This window comes from Phodopus roborovskii, unplaced genomic scaffold (assembly GCF_943737965.1).
Source record: "Phodopus roborovskii unplaced genomic scaffold, PHOROB, whole genome shotgun sequence".
NCBI lineage: Eukaryota > Metazoa > Chordata > Mammalia > Rodentia > Cricetidae > Phodopus > Phodopus roborovskii.
In genome coordinates, this window is record NW_026125295.1 from 11,125,739 (window position 1) to 11,140,495 (window position 14,757).

Sequence of the window (14,757 nt, forward strand, 5' to 3'; positions counted from 1 at the left end):
CACACACACACAGAACAAGGTCACAATCCTAAATTCTGGGCCTGACCTGGCAGTGTTCCAGGGCAGAGAATGATGAAACAAAGGCTCATTACAGGCAGCAGGAAAGGGCCTTCAAGGTAGCTGCTTCTTGCCATTCATGGGGCTGTTCCTTAGGGAGGCGTGCGGCCAGAGGGGCCCGAGGTTCAGGAAGCGGATTTGTAGCAGCCAGCACTTCCTGGCCTGCTCTGGGCATCAGTAGGATGGAAAGAGCTCAAAGGAACCTCAATGGCTAATTCTTCATCCATCTCCTCAGCCGAAATATAAAGATCCCATTCAGAGCTGCCCCTGCAGTGGAACATACTTTGGGACACACACAGCATTGTGCACAGGGACATTTCCTATAACCAAGCAAAAGCCATAGAAAGGCCCTTTCAGTTCACTGCAAAGCAAGCAGGACTCTGTCTGTTCAAGCCAGACGATCTTTGTCTCGTATGTCTGGTAGCTCCAGTGACCTGCCTGGAGGCTACAGGAGTTTTCAGATGCCCTTGAGTCCATCATTATTTACACATGCCTATATTAAAAACATATATGTCTGCATGTAAATGTTTTTTTTTCAAGTGTAGGGTTCAAATCAAGAATCATACATGCCACTGAACTACAACCTAAGCCTCTACGTTTTTTTGAGACAGTGGCTCACTCCATAGTCCTGGCTGACCTGGCACCCACTGTGCAGCTCAGGCTAGCCTCAAACCCTTACAGATTGTTCTGCTCAGCCTCATGAGTGCTGAAATTACATATGTGATCTATCATGCTCAGTTTGCAAACAGGTATTCCTAAATATAGTTTACACACTTAAATGCACACACACACCTATGTGAATCACACTCCGTCTTACTGTTTCTTTTTGGTTGTTGCTTCTGTTTTGTAAGACAAACTCTCATGTAGCTCAGGTAGAGACTCAAATGCTCTTAGTAGTAGGGGATAGACCTTCACCTCTCAGTCTTCCTGTTCTACCTCCCAGGTTCTGGAATTGCAGGCATAGACCATCACATCTGGCTGAAGTCACACTCCTGACTAAACTATGCACCATTAGCATTCGTGAGGGACACCCTTGGTTGTAAGAATAACAATATGGTTTCCATTTGTTAGTTTCTTTCTAAAAGTTGAGCCACCAAATAACTTCTTCTACCTGTAATGGCTACACCTGCGATCCCTTTTCTACTGTGAGTGCCTATTTTTTTTTTTTTTTTTTAAACCTTTCTTGAGTAACTCTGTCATGTGTCAGGTACTTTTCTGAGGTCCTCGATTATAGCAACAGAGCAAATAGTTAGAGGTCCACGGTTTGGCAAGGTTTGTACTTTAGTTAGGAGACTAATGGAAACAACAAGGGAGAAGCTCCCCCCTGTGTGTCTGGGGAAGTGGTGTTGGGAAGGGCTTCCCCAGAAATGGCCTTCTTGGGGAAGGATTTCTAGGCAGAGCAAATGCCTACTCTTGGTACACTGCTCCTAGCTGGCCGAAGCTGGCACTGATTAGACGGACCCAGGTCTCCCTCTCGGTACCTACACCTGCTCAGAGGAACTGGAGAAACACAAGCTACCGTAGTGAACTTACTGTCTTAGAACTTTCATATTGCTGTGAGGAGACACCGTGACCATGGCCACTCTTACAAAGGAAACATTTAATTGGGGTGGCCGCTTAGAGTTTCAGAGGTTCAGTTCATTTCATTATTATCAGGGTGGGAGCATGGGAGTGTGCTGGAGGAACGGCTGAGAGACCCACATCTTGCAGGCAACAGGAAGTCATTTGAGACACTGGGCGGTATCCTGAGCATGGAAATCCTCAAAGCCCGCCCCCACAGTGACACACTTCCTCCAACAAGGCCACACCCACCTAAGCAAGGCCACACCCACCTAAACAAGGCCACACCCACTAACAGTGCCACTCCCAGCCAGTTTATGGGAGCCAATGGCCTTCACACTACCACACTCACTTTGGTGACCCTTATGCCCAGAGACTCCAGGTGGGGCTGGGCAGCTGAGGACTTTCCTGTCCCCGGTGTCACTCATTCTCTTACTCCACAAAACGGCCAGTTTCCAGCAGGTGCTTTGCTGACATCAGTTACCCACTCACTTCCTATTTCACCGAAACAAAAAACAAACAAAAGAAATCCAGGCCATTAACATGGCTTCTATTCTATTAGTAAGATCTCAGTATCATTGTCCTTACTGACCCACCCATTACTCAAATCCTTCCCCTCTGTGCCCTGCAGGTCAGGCCCCGCCTCCACTCCACATCCACAGTGTTCTCGCCACAGGCCCTGCTTGTACCTCCAGTATGTTTTCAATTTCTATCTTTTGTGGTACTGAGGACCAAACTCTCGGTCTTTCTCATGCCAGGCGAATGGTCTCCCATTGAGACACATCTCCAAGCCCTCTTTTTACTTTTAATTTTGAGATAGGGTCTCACTAAGTTGTTCAAGCTAGCCTTGAACTCAATTTGTAGCGCAGGAAGGGCCTTGGACTTATGAATCTCCTGACTTACTCTCTTGAGAATCTGGGATTACACCACCAGACCTAGCAATATTTTTCTCCTTAAACAACTGGTAGGCAAGAATGAACACATCTTTTAAGATTATCCACTTATCAGTCATTCATTAATTCATCCCTTCATTTAGTGTGTGTGTGTGTTAGGTATAGTTTCTGGAAATCAAACCCAAGTCATCAGGCTGGGCAGCAAATGCCTTTTACCCACTGAACCATCTCACTAGCCCCAAAAACATCCTCCGAGAGACTAGTCAACAGAAGTTTTCCAATACACGAAACAGACAAAACTGGCCTACCTTAAATAACTGTGGCTGGTATTCTAAATGTCATGGGCAGAATTGGAACAATCTTGGTCTCTTCAGTATTGAACAGCAACACTAAAACATTCATAGCTTCCTGACCATTTTGGGCATTGCTCCTGGGCGTTTTGCTTACAGTATGTCTGCACATCATATGCATGCAGTGTCTAGAGCAGCGAGCAGAGGGTGTTGGAGATGGTTGTGAGCCACCATGTGGGTAGTGGGAATAAAACCCAGGTCCTCTGGAATAGCAGCTAGTGCTCTTAACTACTGACTCACCTCTTCAGCCCATTTCCAGTACTTCTAAGAATCACAATCACATACATGATGGTGAATAGAGACACCATCTTCATAAGCTGCTGTTACTGTTTTTGTTGTTGTTTGGGGGATGGAACCCAGGTCCACAGGTATGCCCAGCAGGTGTTCTACCACTGGGCTGTAACTCCCAAAATTCTTTTAAAATAACAAATATTTAATTCTGGGCAAGAGAGATGGCTTGGCAATTAAAGCACATATTGTTCATGCACAGAAGTGGAGTTCAGTACCCAGTACTTACACAGGGTGCTGTACTAAAATCACCCAGCTCTGGGGTATCTGATTCCCCCCCCTCTCCCTCTCTCTCTCTCTCTCTCTCTATATATATATATATATATATATATATATATATATATATATATATATTTCCTTGCTCCTTGTCATAGTCCCGTAGAGAGTCACCAAGACATACATGCTCAACCAAACCCTGGATAACTGACCAGCTGGCAAACAAAAAGAATATACAGATGAATACACTGCTGGAGTTGACCCTTCATATCTAAGTTCCGCATTTGATCAACAAGGGTGGAAAACACTCAGAAAAGGAAAAACAAAAAACAAAAAAACTGTGTTTGTTTTAAACATACAGATTACATTTCCTTGTCATGATTCCATCTGCTAGAGCTCAGGGAAGACCCCGAATCAGGAGGTAGCAGGCAGGGTGGCCAGAAGTGAAGCAACGTTTTTTAACTAAGTCCCAAGTAAGCCTTAAGGGTTGGATTTCACAAGCGACAGACCTGGAATTTGCTGTAGATCACTGTGGCTACTGCAATGTTAAAAATGTAAACTATCCCAGAGAGTATCCTGAACCATGGGGGGCGGGAAGGAGGGGGAGCAGAAAAGACAGGCCTGGAACCCTGGACCAGCTTGGGGTTCAAGAGTCTCCAAATGGACGATAAGCCTGTCTGGGCACACGTAGGATGTGCAACCCAAGTGTGCTCCAAGGCATCCTTTTAACAACAACTCCTGCCCCTTTTCTTTCTTTCAGAGGATCTGAGCTTCCTTCCATGCTTTGCTGAAGATTCAGACCGCTGGGACTCCTGTCCTTATCTGCCTTGGTTGGCTTCTCTGTCAAAGAGGACCAGCCACAGCAACATCGGTTTGCAGCTCTCTGGGGAAAGTGGCGGCCTTGAGCAGCGACACCAAACTCCAGCACACTAGTTTCCTCCCTGGATACTTCCCCCAGCGCTGCCAGGGGTGGAGCCCGTGGGGCACGCGCGAGGGGACGGTGGGGAGGCATGGCTCGGCTCGTCCCTGACTCTTAGGCGGAGGCGGCGGCGAGCTCTCTACAGTCTGCACCAAAGCACGGTGCAAACCGCCGGCCGGTCCCTCTCGGTGCCCAGCGCGGGACGCCACGGCCACAGGCCTGCAGGGGGCGCCCGCGCCCCGCGCCGTCCCGCCCTCCGAGCCTCTGCCTGCGCCCCTGGGCGGCCCGGGGCGGGCGCAGAGGGCCAGCAAACTCCGGGGATTGACTACCCGCGCTCACTTCCGCGTCCCGCCGCCGCCATCGGACAATGGGCCGCGCGCCGCCGCTGCTGTGAGCTCTGCTGGGCTCGGCCACCGGCCCCGGGCCAGCCGCTGCCCCGTGGGTTTGCAAGTTCGGTTGCCTGGCCTGGATGTGGATTTGCTTTTTCTGTTTTCATTCTCCGTCTTCTTTCGTCTGTATTTTTTGGTTTTATGTCTTAGAGGGGGGGAAAAAAAAGAACTTTTCAAAGCAGGCCTTTGCACAGCTGAAGGCTACTCTGCCCCCACGTGGATGCGGACGTGGACGCGGACGCTCCCCCGGGGAAAGAAGTCTGGAAGTAAACTTACCTAGCTGGCCTGAAGGCCTCAGCTTTGGTTGGACTGTAAGTTTTGGAGTCATGACCTTCTCCCTGGGCAGGTGGGAGTCTCTGTCTGCTTTGGGCTGGACCTGAACCTCGGCTGGCACCCACTTCTCCCCACCCCAATCACATCTTGTACCGGAGCTAGGCCCCGGACACTGATCTGCAGCATGGATAAATATGACGACCTGGGCCTGGAGGCCAGTAAGTTCATCGAGGACCTGAACATGTACGAGGCCTCCAAGGATGGACTCTTCCGAGTGGACAAGGGTGTGGGCAACAACCCTGAGTTTGAGGAAACTCGAAGGGTGTTCGCGACCAAGATGGCCAAAATCCATCTCCAGCAGCAGCAGCAGCAGCAGCAGCAGCAGCAGCAGCAGCAGCTCTTACAGGAGGAGGCCCTGTCTAGGGCAGGCAGAAACCCTGTGAACGGTGGGAGCCGTCAGGGTGTGAACAGCAAGCTGGCCGCAGATGGTGCCGCCAAGCCCCCCTTGGCTGCGCCAGCAGTGGCACCTGGATTAGCCAACACCACTGTGGCCCTGCAGCCCTCATACCCGTCTCAGGAGCAGAGGGCCAGGCCATCTACCCATGGTGCAAGGCCTGGCAATCAGAACTGTGGTTCCAGGGAGGCGCCTGTGAGTTCCCAGAGGCCCGCTTTACACAGCCTGGGTCCCTGTGAAGACCCTTCCTGCCTCACTCATGGAGACTATTACGACAATTTCTCTCTGACGAGCCCACAGTGGGGAGATAAGCCAGAAGTGTCCCCCAGCATGAATCCGAGTGTAAGGAGTGGGTGGCCTGATTGCCCAGGGAATGATTCCGCATTGCCCAGATCCTGCGGGGACCATTACCCTTATGAGCCACAACTCCCTGTGTGCTCTGGCAGGCCTTTTGAGAGTGCCATCAGTGGCCAGGATGGTGGCATTAGTGGCCACAGCAATGTGAGGCCAACAGGCCTTTGGTCGACTGCCTCCTCTCAGCGCGTGAACCTCGGCTTTTCCTCTCTGGGCTTGGAGAACGGGGCCCCAGGTCAACCCAAGAGCACAACTGTTTCTGCACCTCCGGATCCTAACAGCACTAGCCAAGGAGCGTGTCTGAGAAGAGATTCAGGTCTGGGATGTGAGGATTCAGGCAGAGCCCTCCCTACTGTGGATGCTCAGCCTTGGCTCCAGGATGGCCCTAAGTCTTACCTCTCTGTTTCTGCTCCATTACCCTCAACAACTGTCAAGGGCAGCACCCAGCCAGGTATGACCCCCGAGCTGGGTCCTAAGCCTGGATGCATGGACTCTGGCACTGGTCCCAAGCCCAGCCCCGCCAGCCTTGTCCATCCGGTGATGTCCACTCCGTCTGAGTTACCTTGTAAAGAGGGTCCTCCCAGCTGGTCCAGCGACAGTAGCCTGGGACCTGTGCTTCCAGAGAGCTCTACCCCCACCAAGGTGAGGTTGCCCTGCCAGACCCTGGCACCAGGTCCCGAGCTTGGACCCTCCACTGCGGAGCTGAAATTAGAAGCGCTTACCCAGCGTCTGGAGCAAGAAATGGATGCTCATCCCAAAGCAGATTACTTTGGTAAGTGAGATACTTGTGGAATTGCCCGTGGTAGGGTGATGGGGTCCCCACCAGAATGCTATGGCTGCTCTTGAATTGGTCTGCTGCTACTACTACTACTACTACTACTATTATTATTATATTCCTCTTTCAACCGATTCTGGTCTGCTATTATTATTATTATTCCTCTTTAACCGCTTGTTTAGAGAGCTGTGAGCAGAAAGCAGCCTTCATATGCGAGGGAGTTACCCATGTGTGAACCAGGGGTGAATTGTTCACAACTGCTCTCACAAAAAAGGAAGTGCTGTGACTTCGGGTTCCAGGGCTTCGAGGTGACACCTCAAGCCTCTCCCACTGAAAGGCTTGGGCTGGACTTGAATGGGGGAGTGTTTTCCCCAGTGCCAGAGATGTGGTTGTTCTACTCACAGCCACCGTGTGTGAGGGAGCGGAATGTGAGGCTTTTGATACTTGACTGCTGTTCAGCAAGGCAGTTCCGCAGGTAGGTCCGGGCCAGCCTCATCTCTCTGCCTAGATAGGTGCTGGTTAGAAGTGGAATTCTGTAGCTTCCCCTTGGACCTAGGACCCTGCGGGGTCACTTGAGCCAATGTGCCAGGTGCCTCTTGACTCAGCTCACACCTAGGTACTAGCCAGCAGCAGAAGGTGACCCTGCTGGGCAGAGACACCAGAACCCGGTTTGTTAGGTCCTTTCCCGAGGTACCAGCCAGCAGCCAGCTGATACCCACAGGTGTGGCCTGAACCAGGATGAAGAAACTTCTTGAGGGTTTTGCTCAGGCTTGGCCAATTTCATTCTCTCTTCTAAAAAAGTAAATTGGACTCTTTTGAGACTGCTGCCTTCAGCTTTTTTTTTTCTCTGCATGGGGTTTGGAGGCAGCAAGAAAAATATCTGTATTCCTCCATTGAAAACAATTGCCAGCCCCGTGGGAGAATGGCTTGGGAAGGCAGCCTGTGCTTAGAAGTCTGTGGCTTTTTTCATCCTTTTAATTTTTCCTCTATTTTTGGCCTCTGAGTAAAGGGCTCATGATTTCTCCATAGTCCAAGTCCTACCAAGTAGCAGCTTTCCCAAACAGAGGGGTGCTGGATCAGGGGGTGCCCTTGGAGAGAAAGGTGCTGGCTTCCTTCCACTCTCTGAATGAACAGATCTGCCCCGAGGCCCCAGGAGGGTCCAAGGAGTGGGACCATGGGCATATATGCAGTTCATAGTAGCACTGGGGTTTGCTCATCGTAAGCTGCCCTGGGACCCAGTGCTCAGGACACTCAGCACTCAGAGGTCATGGTTGCTGTGAACTGTTTCTCCTTAGGTTTATTTTATTGTTATATTTGGGTGTTCTGTCTGTGCACATGGCCTGTGCACCACACGCATGTCTCATGCTGGCAGAAGTCAGAGGAGGGCGTCGGATTGCCTGGGACTGGAGTCACAAATGGGTTTGAGCCCCCATGTGGGTGCTGGGAGTCGAACCATGGTCCTCTGCAAGAGCAACAGGTGTTCGTAATTGCAGAGCTAACTCTCCAGCTCCTGGTTTATTTTATTTTATTTATTTTTTTAATCCTGCTGTGAACCTCATCTTGTTTTGCAAGGCATGGCCTTGAAAAATAACATTTAGCTGGAGATGCTGGGGGTCTTTTAATTTAAACTTACTTAGTTCTTAATTTAAAGCTCGTGGAACAAAAAGCGTTTTATTATTTCAGGGGTGCTGGTTTATGCTCGTCATCAGAGCAATGATATTGACCCATACCGTTTATTCATTCAGCCTCCAACCACTGATCACCTGTCTGGGGTTGTGCTGTGGGCTAGGCCTTGGGAGTGCACAGTAGGTGAGCAGCCAATACAGTATAAGCAGAAGGAAATGATCAAGTACCAGGGAGAGGAATATTAGGTATAGGGTAGGGATGAAGCCTCGTCCTAAGGGTGACATTACTTGTTTCAAATTGAGTCATAAAGTGAAGTCTCAACTGGCGTTTGGGCAAGAGCCTGAAGGAGGCAAGGGATGGATGCAGGACCACTGTACTTTGTAGGGAGAGGGCCGAGGCTCTGAGTCTGCCTTGTGCAGCTTTGATGGTGGGTTGTCTTTCTAATTTCTCTTGGTCTGATCAAGTGGCAGAAAAAATTCCTCCCTTTAAGGACTCATCCGGCAAGTCTTAACAGACCATGCGCTTTCCTAGGCAGCACCTCCTTTGCCTAGAAAACCAGTGGACTAGGCCTTTCCCCTTCCCCAGCTCTCAAAGCATTTGCAAGATTTGGTATATACTAAATTATGGTTAACTTTTACTTCCAGGTAGAATAATATTTCAAGGCACAGCACCTTTGCCCGAGGGAGCTGAAGTATTCTCCATCAGTCAGTAGGACTCTAGAAGCAAACGAGATATTTGGTTTGTTATCCTAGATACCTTTCTGGAACAGACTGTGGGTGTCTCTGGGGTATCTGACTCTGGGCAGAACTTAATGCCGCTCTCCTTCACCTCCTGTGAATGCTGTTGGATTCTGAAGATGCCTAGTTTCTGGCTACTTAATGATTTTTTTAAATTGTATTAAAGAGGGAGGGGGTAGGAAAGTACCCGAGTGCCATGGTGTATGTGTGGAGATCAGAGGGAAACTTGCAGGAGTCAGCTCTCTCAATCTGCCCTGTGGGCCTTGGAAGCAGGCTTGGCATCAAGGGCATATACCTTTTGAGCCATCCTGCTGGTCCTAGTTTTTGGTTATTTATTAGCTCAGCAATAAGGGTACTCCTGGAACTTTGCATGGATGTCTGTGTGTGTGTGTGTGTGTGTGTATTTTAAATTAATTAATTAGTTAATTTTTTTTTTTTTTTGAGAAAAGTCCGCACTCTATAGCTTAGATTGTAGCTCTCAATTACCTTCCCGTCTCCGATTCCTGAGTGCTGGGATTATGGATATCAGCTACTGCACCTGGGTTCTTTATGCGCCTAGACAGGGCCATGTTTCCCTCCACTCCTCCTGTTTTTCATTTTGATCTGACACCCAAATGATTGTGGGTACTTATGAGTCAATGAGCAGCATATACCATTTCAGCACAAACTACGGGGAGCAGGTGAGGGCACAAGGAGGCCTTTGTCACTTGTGTTTCATGATTCCGTTTTCATTCTCTGGAAATGTTCAGTCACTTCTCCTCATCATCATCGCCCGCCCCCCCCCCCTGGTGTGCCAGACTCGGTCCCTCCGGTCCCTCCTGGCCCTCATCCTCTTTCCACCAAGTGCAGCCCTTGCTCCGCCCTGGCAACACTGTTCTATTATCTGCTTCTTTGAGATTAACCCATAAACTCTTGTGTCTGTCTGGATGTCCGTGTGTGGTGTTCATTTCTCTCTGCCTGATTTACTTCTTTTCTCATGGTGAAAGAAGCCATCCATGCCGTCAGAGGTGCTTTGGGACTCCCAGCCTCCCTGATGCTCATTACTCGCTGAAGAGAATGTTCTCACAGTGCCGCTCTTGCCGCAGGGAGGCAGGGAAGGCGGCACCATAGATTTGTTTAGTGGGCCCCCAATTTTTTCTCCTCGACTCCGGTCCTCTCCTCCCTTTCTAAGGAAAAGGGACACAAACAAAGAGCCATCCCAGCCTGGCTTTCTTTGAGGCTAACTCTGAAACTTATCTTGGAGGGTACTCACTAAGTGGTTCTCTTGGGGTCCACATCTGACCCCATAGGGAGCTGGCAAAGTTCCCCCAGACATCAGCTACTGTGTGTGGGCCATTTTGGGAGTAGATGACCTTGGCTGGAGTGTCTTCCTAGGGGCTGACGACAGGTGCTAGCTGTCTGTCAGTCTCACACTAGCTTTATAAACAGTGGAGCAAGGTCACAGCCCTACTTCTGGTGCTGGAAAGAACATGTGACCTTGGATACCCCAGCTCTGATAGTAGCTGCTGTCCACCGAAGGCCAGGCGTTGAGTTAAGTGCTTGGGACCTTCGCAGCCAGCTGTGGCGCAGGCACCATTGTCCTCTGTCCTAAACAAGGAACCGTGGTGAAAAGGTTCAGTGACTTGATGGCAGACTGCCCTCACCGCTGCTTTTTCTTCCGGGGTGGGGTTCCCAGTGGCTTATATGTCTTCTGTTCATCTACCCCAGAGAGCACGTGCACTGCCCCCTCTGGTAGGCGCCCCACTGAGGGTGTAAAGGAAAGAAAACATAGGTCGTAGACGACAGACCCCCTCCCTACCTACAAAGACCCAGAGACTGACTCTGATATCATTTGAGTGGCTGTGCATCCTAAAGAAGCCAGCACAAGCTGTCCGGTCAGTTCTTCCAGGTGGCATTTTTCTTGTCTTTTACTGTTTCGAGACAGGGTCTTTCTTATGTAGCCCAGGCTAACCTTGAGCTCTTTATGTAGCTGAGGATGGATGACCTGGGACCTGCTGATCCTCCTGACTCCACCTCCCGAGTGCTGGAGTTACAGGCACCCAGTCCTTCAGTGCATCTTACCTGACTCCCGTGGCGGGTATGAAGTGAGGGGCTGAATTCCAGCTGGGGTGGAAATAACAGGCAAGATCATGATGACGTGGGCTAGATCTAACAGAGGAGCTCCTTCAGGTTGCTAGAACAGGGCGGCTTTTTCACAACAAGCACAGCCTATCCTTAGCACCAGGTGACTACGGAGCATTATTGCACCATCCCAGAAGCCTCTGGAACCCTTACTGTCATTATTGCCCTCTGGAATTCGCAGCAGAAAATGTAGATCTGAGGTAGGATACGATGACATGGAAATAAGTAAAAACATACCGTGATGTGTTTGGGGGCGAATGGGAGTTCCGTGGGTCATCGAGTAAGGTGGTCTGGGAGGGGCCAGGGGTTGTCACATCAGCACAAAGAAAGAAAGCCCTGTTGCAGGTTCTTCGAAGAGCAAGTGACAGAGGTGCCTTCTGTATGGTCGGTGGTCAGGACTCAGACAACAACGTGGTCTTCTGTGTCTTCTGGAAGGCTGTGACGTTCACCCAAGCTTCAGCCCTTTGCCCGCCCAGCCCCTCTTTCCTGGCACCTCCCTTCAGAGATGTCAAGGGCACAGAACCAGGCTTTATTTCAGGGCTGCACGCCTCTTCAGCCAATCCGTAGGTGCACTGGGCATTTGAGGCCACCCCTACCGGGCCCTCAGCACTTGGCTGAGTTGATCGGGAAGGACACAGGAGCCAGTGTCAGGTCTGGCACTCGTGGTAAATGTGTGCTTCCCCTAAGGCCCTTGAGTACTTTCTTTGGCTTTGCTCCCCCTGCTTGAGCATCTCAACCTCACCCATGTACCCAAGCTGCCCTGACTGTTCCCAGCAGATACCTGCCCGCTGATGCTGATCTCCCTCCAGGGGCCCTGACTCTAACTGACCTGAGTCCCCTCCCATCGTGCCTTCTCTTTGAGGTCCTCCCCTCCTTGGGAGGGTGCGTTCCTACTCTTTTTCCTTTGTGACCATAAAAGAAACCCCTCCCCCTGCCCACCCTTTCAGAGCAAGAAGCTGATATGTTGACATGACCATTCTTGTCAGAGCTCCCAGAAAATGTTGTTCCTTTCTGCTTGCTGCTGCCTGGGAGGCAGGGCTGTGGAAGAAAGGGCTCATTTGGAAGTCAGGAAGCCAGCTGTTCCGGGGCTTAATGCTACCAGAAGCCCCAGGGTTGATGCTGGGCAAGTCTCTGTCTCTGCTAAACCAACATAGCCTCCAAGTGTCTTGTCAGGTTCAGAGGCCTTAAGGTGTGGCACTGGGCATGATCAACATCTGGATTTTAGCTTGTCAGTCAACGGGGTCTGAGCAGCATCGCTTGTCACTGTTGACAGTGGCGACTACCAGGAGAGATCTGGGTCTGGTTGCCTAGACCCGTCTCCTTTCCAAATTGCTACAGAATTAGTGAAAGCTTTGTGTTTAGTTCCATTTTCAGTGACAAGTAGTAGCATTTCTACCTTGTATATTCTGGAAAGCATATGTTTTTTTGGGTTTTTTTGTGACAGGGTCTCACTCTATAGCTCTGGCTGTCCTGGAACTCCCTATGTAGACCCGTGCTGACCTCGAATTCGCAGAGATCCACCCGCCTCTGCCTCCCGAGTGCTGGGATTAAAGCAGTGATTCTCAACCTTCCTAATGCTTCGGCCCTTTAATACAGTTAGTCCCTTATGTTGTGGGGACCCCAAACCATAAAATTATTTTGTTGCTACTTCATAACTGTAATTTTGCTATTGTTATGAGTCATAATGTAAACATATGATATGTGACCCCCGTGGGAGTTGCACCCCACAGGTTGAGAACCACTGGATTAAAGGAATGGGCCACTACACCTGGCTGGAAAACATAATTAAAAAGAAAAAGTGGTGGGTGCTACATAACTATAATTCTAGTATTTTGTAGGAGGATTATTCTAAATTCAAGGCCAGCCTGGGCTACACCAAGACACCTTGTCTCAAAAAAAAAAAAAAAACCACAATTAAATGTGTTTTAGAGGACCAGGAAGATGGCTTAGTAGATATTAATAGATGTTTGCTGACTTCCATAAATTGACCTTGGACACGAGTAAATGTGCATGCATGCATATTTGTATGTGTATACACATTAATTAAATAATTATTTTAAAAAAAAGCAAAAAGAATTAATTGCTTTAGGAAGGACTCAGGGTTTATCTAAAGAATAATACTTGTTTCGGGAGCAGCTGGGGCAGCAGTTTGTGGTGCTTGATGTCCTTGTTTTTGCTGTCATGCCCCTGGATGCCCATGGCACCCTAGACAATGCTGGACCTTAGCCTGGTCATCTGACACAAGATGGTGGCCTGAGGCCTCACACGGTGCACTGATCTTCCCTCTGTACCTCAGTGGATTGGCACTGACAAAATGGAGGGACACTCTTTAGGGTAGGAAGGGGGAAGGACTGGGCTTCTTACCAGACTTAGCACACTTGATAGTTGGGCAAAATTTGTCAGGAAGTTACTTTTCATAGGACCCCACGTGTTGCTGTTTAATCCTCACGAGAACCCCATTACTTCTCCTTTTACAGGTGGGGACGGTAGGGTATACAGGTGTTCAGTAATCTGTCTAGTTTGCTGGGCCTGCATGCTGAGCTTCTTCTCTGGTACCCACACTAGATCCTTGTCTTGCAGCCCTGTCCAGCACCCATGTCCTCTTCTGCCCAGGATCCCATTCCCCTAGGCATGCTTCCTTGCAGTGCTGTGGTAGGATCCCAGTGTAGGGAGCATGGCTTCCCGATGGCCAGCCTCTGCCTGCTCATGTTCCACTCAAACATGTGGTCATATGAGCAGGCCACACTAGTGCTTTCGTGACTCCCCAGTGTGTTGTAGGCGTGGCTGAAGTGTTCTAACCCACACTTTTCTTGGAAGCATTTTGTATACTTGTCCCCAGGCAGTGTCCAGAGAGACATAAACCAAACTTAGATGAAACTATGCTGAGTATATCTGGCAAGCTGAACAGAAGCTTTACCCTTAAACGAAACAGGTCACCAACATTTCCAAAGCAGGGAGTGTTGGCCAGAAAATATTTATATCTACTCCAGAGTTTGTTGTTTTTTTTTTTTTTTTTTTTTTTTTTTTTCATTTTATCCCTCATGGGGAAACCAGCTGGACTTGGGATCTGAGAACCATGCTGTGGGAGACCTTCTGTTTGACCATTTCAAGCAGATGGCTTTAAGATCTACAGCTGGGTTATTTTTAAGTTTTATAGGCGGTGAGTGTAGACTTGGTCAAGTTCCTTTCTCATCGATCCTGCTCTGTGCGACTTATCTATGTGTCTCAGAAGAGGGAGAACAGGTTACTCTCGGTTACTGGAGGGTTATAGAAAACACATCAGGCTCATAGAAAGTCCTAGAAGCCTGCCATGATGATGCTTGTTTTTTAAATTTGGAGAGGTATAATGACCAAGGTCCTTGGACGACCTAGTGGACAGGTTTCCCAGCCTGTTCATGTGGATCCAGAGTCAGAGGTGATGCCCTGTGCTGGGCAACAGGTGATGGCCATTTTAAACAAAGTCAGTAGCAGATTTGCCTCTGTTCCCTTCTGACCATTAGCTTCAGCTTCCACTTTCTCTGAGCCTCCAGGGTTTCCTTTCAACAGGGTGGGACCATGGCGGCTCACGGGATGGTCAGGCCACACCCTGAGGTTTTTGAATCTGCTGAAGTGTGTCCTGCTCTCCTTCCAACACAGTTAGCAATTCTCCTTGATGACTCAGTACAGTGGCAATTTTAGAAAGAGCTGGACTTCAGGGGCAGCTGTGGCTGGCTCCAGGAAGCTTGCTGACAGAACTGTCCCTGGT

General features: G+C 49.6%; 1 protein-coding gene across 2 annotated transcripts in view; it reads left to right on the top strand.

Moving 5' to 3' along the window:
* Positions 1–4,671: 4,671 nt before the first annotated feature.
* Limd1 (LIM domain containing 1) overlaps positions 4,672–14,757 on the top strand; it is a 46,292-nt gene continuing 36,206 nt past the window's right edge. The window contains exon 1 of one of the 2 annotated variants that reach the window (XM_051203033.1): positions 4,672–6,525. In XM_051203033.1, the coding sequence (XP_051058990.1) occupies positions 5,130–6,525 (1,396 nt within the window). In that variant the 5' untranslated portion in view covers positions 4,672–5,129. The remainder of the gene's footprint in view (positions 6,526–14,757) is intronic. The other variant, XM_051203024.1, reaches the window with a different exon arrangement.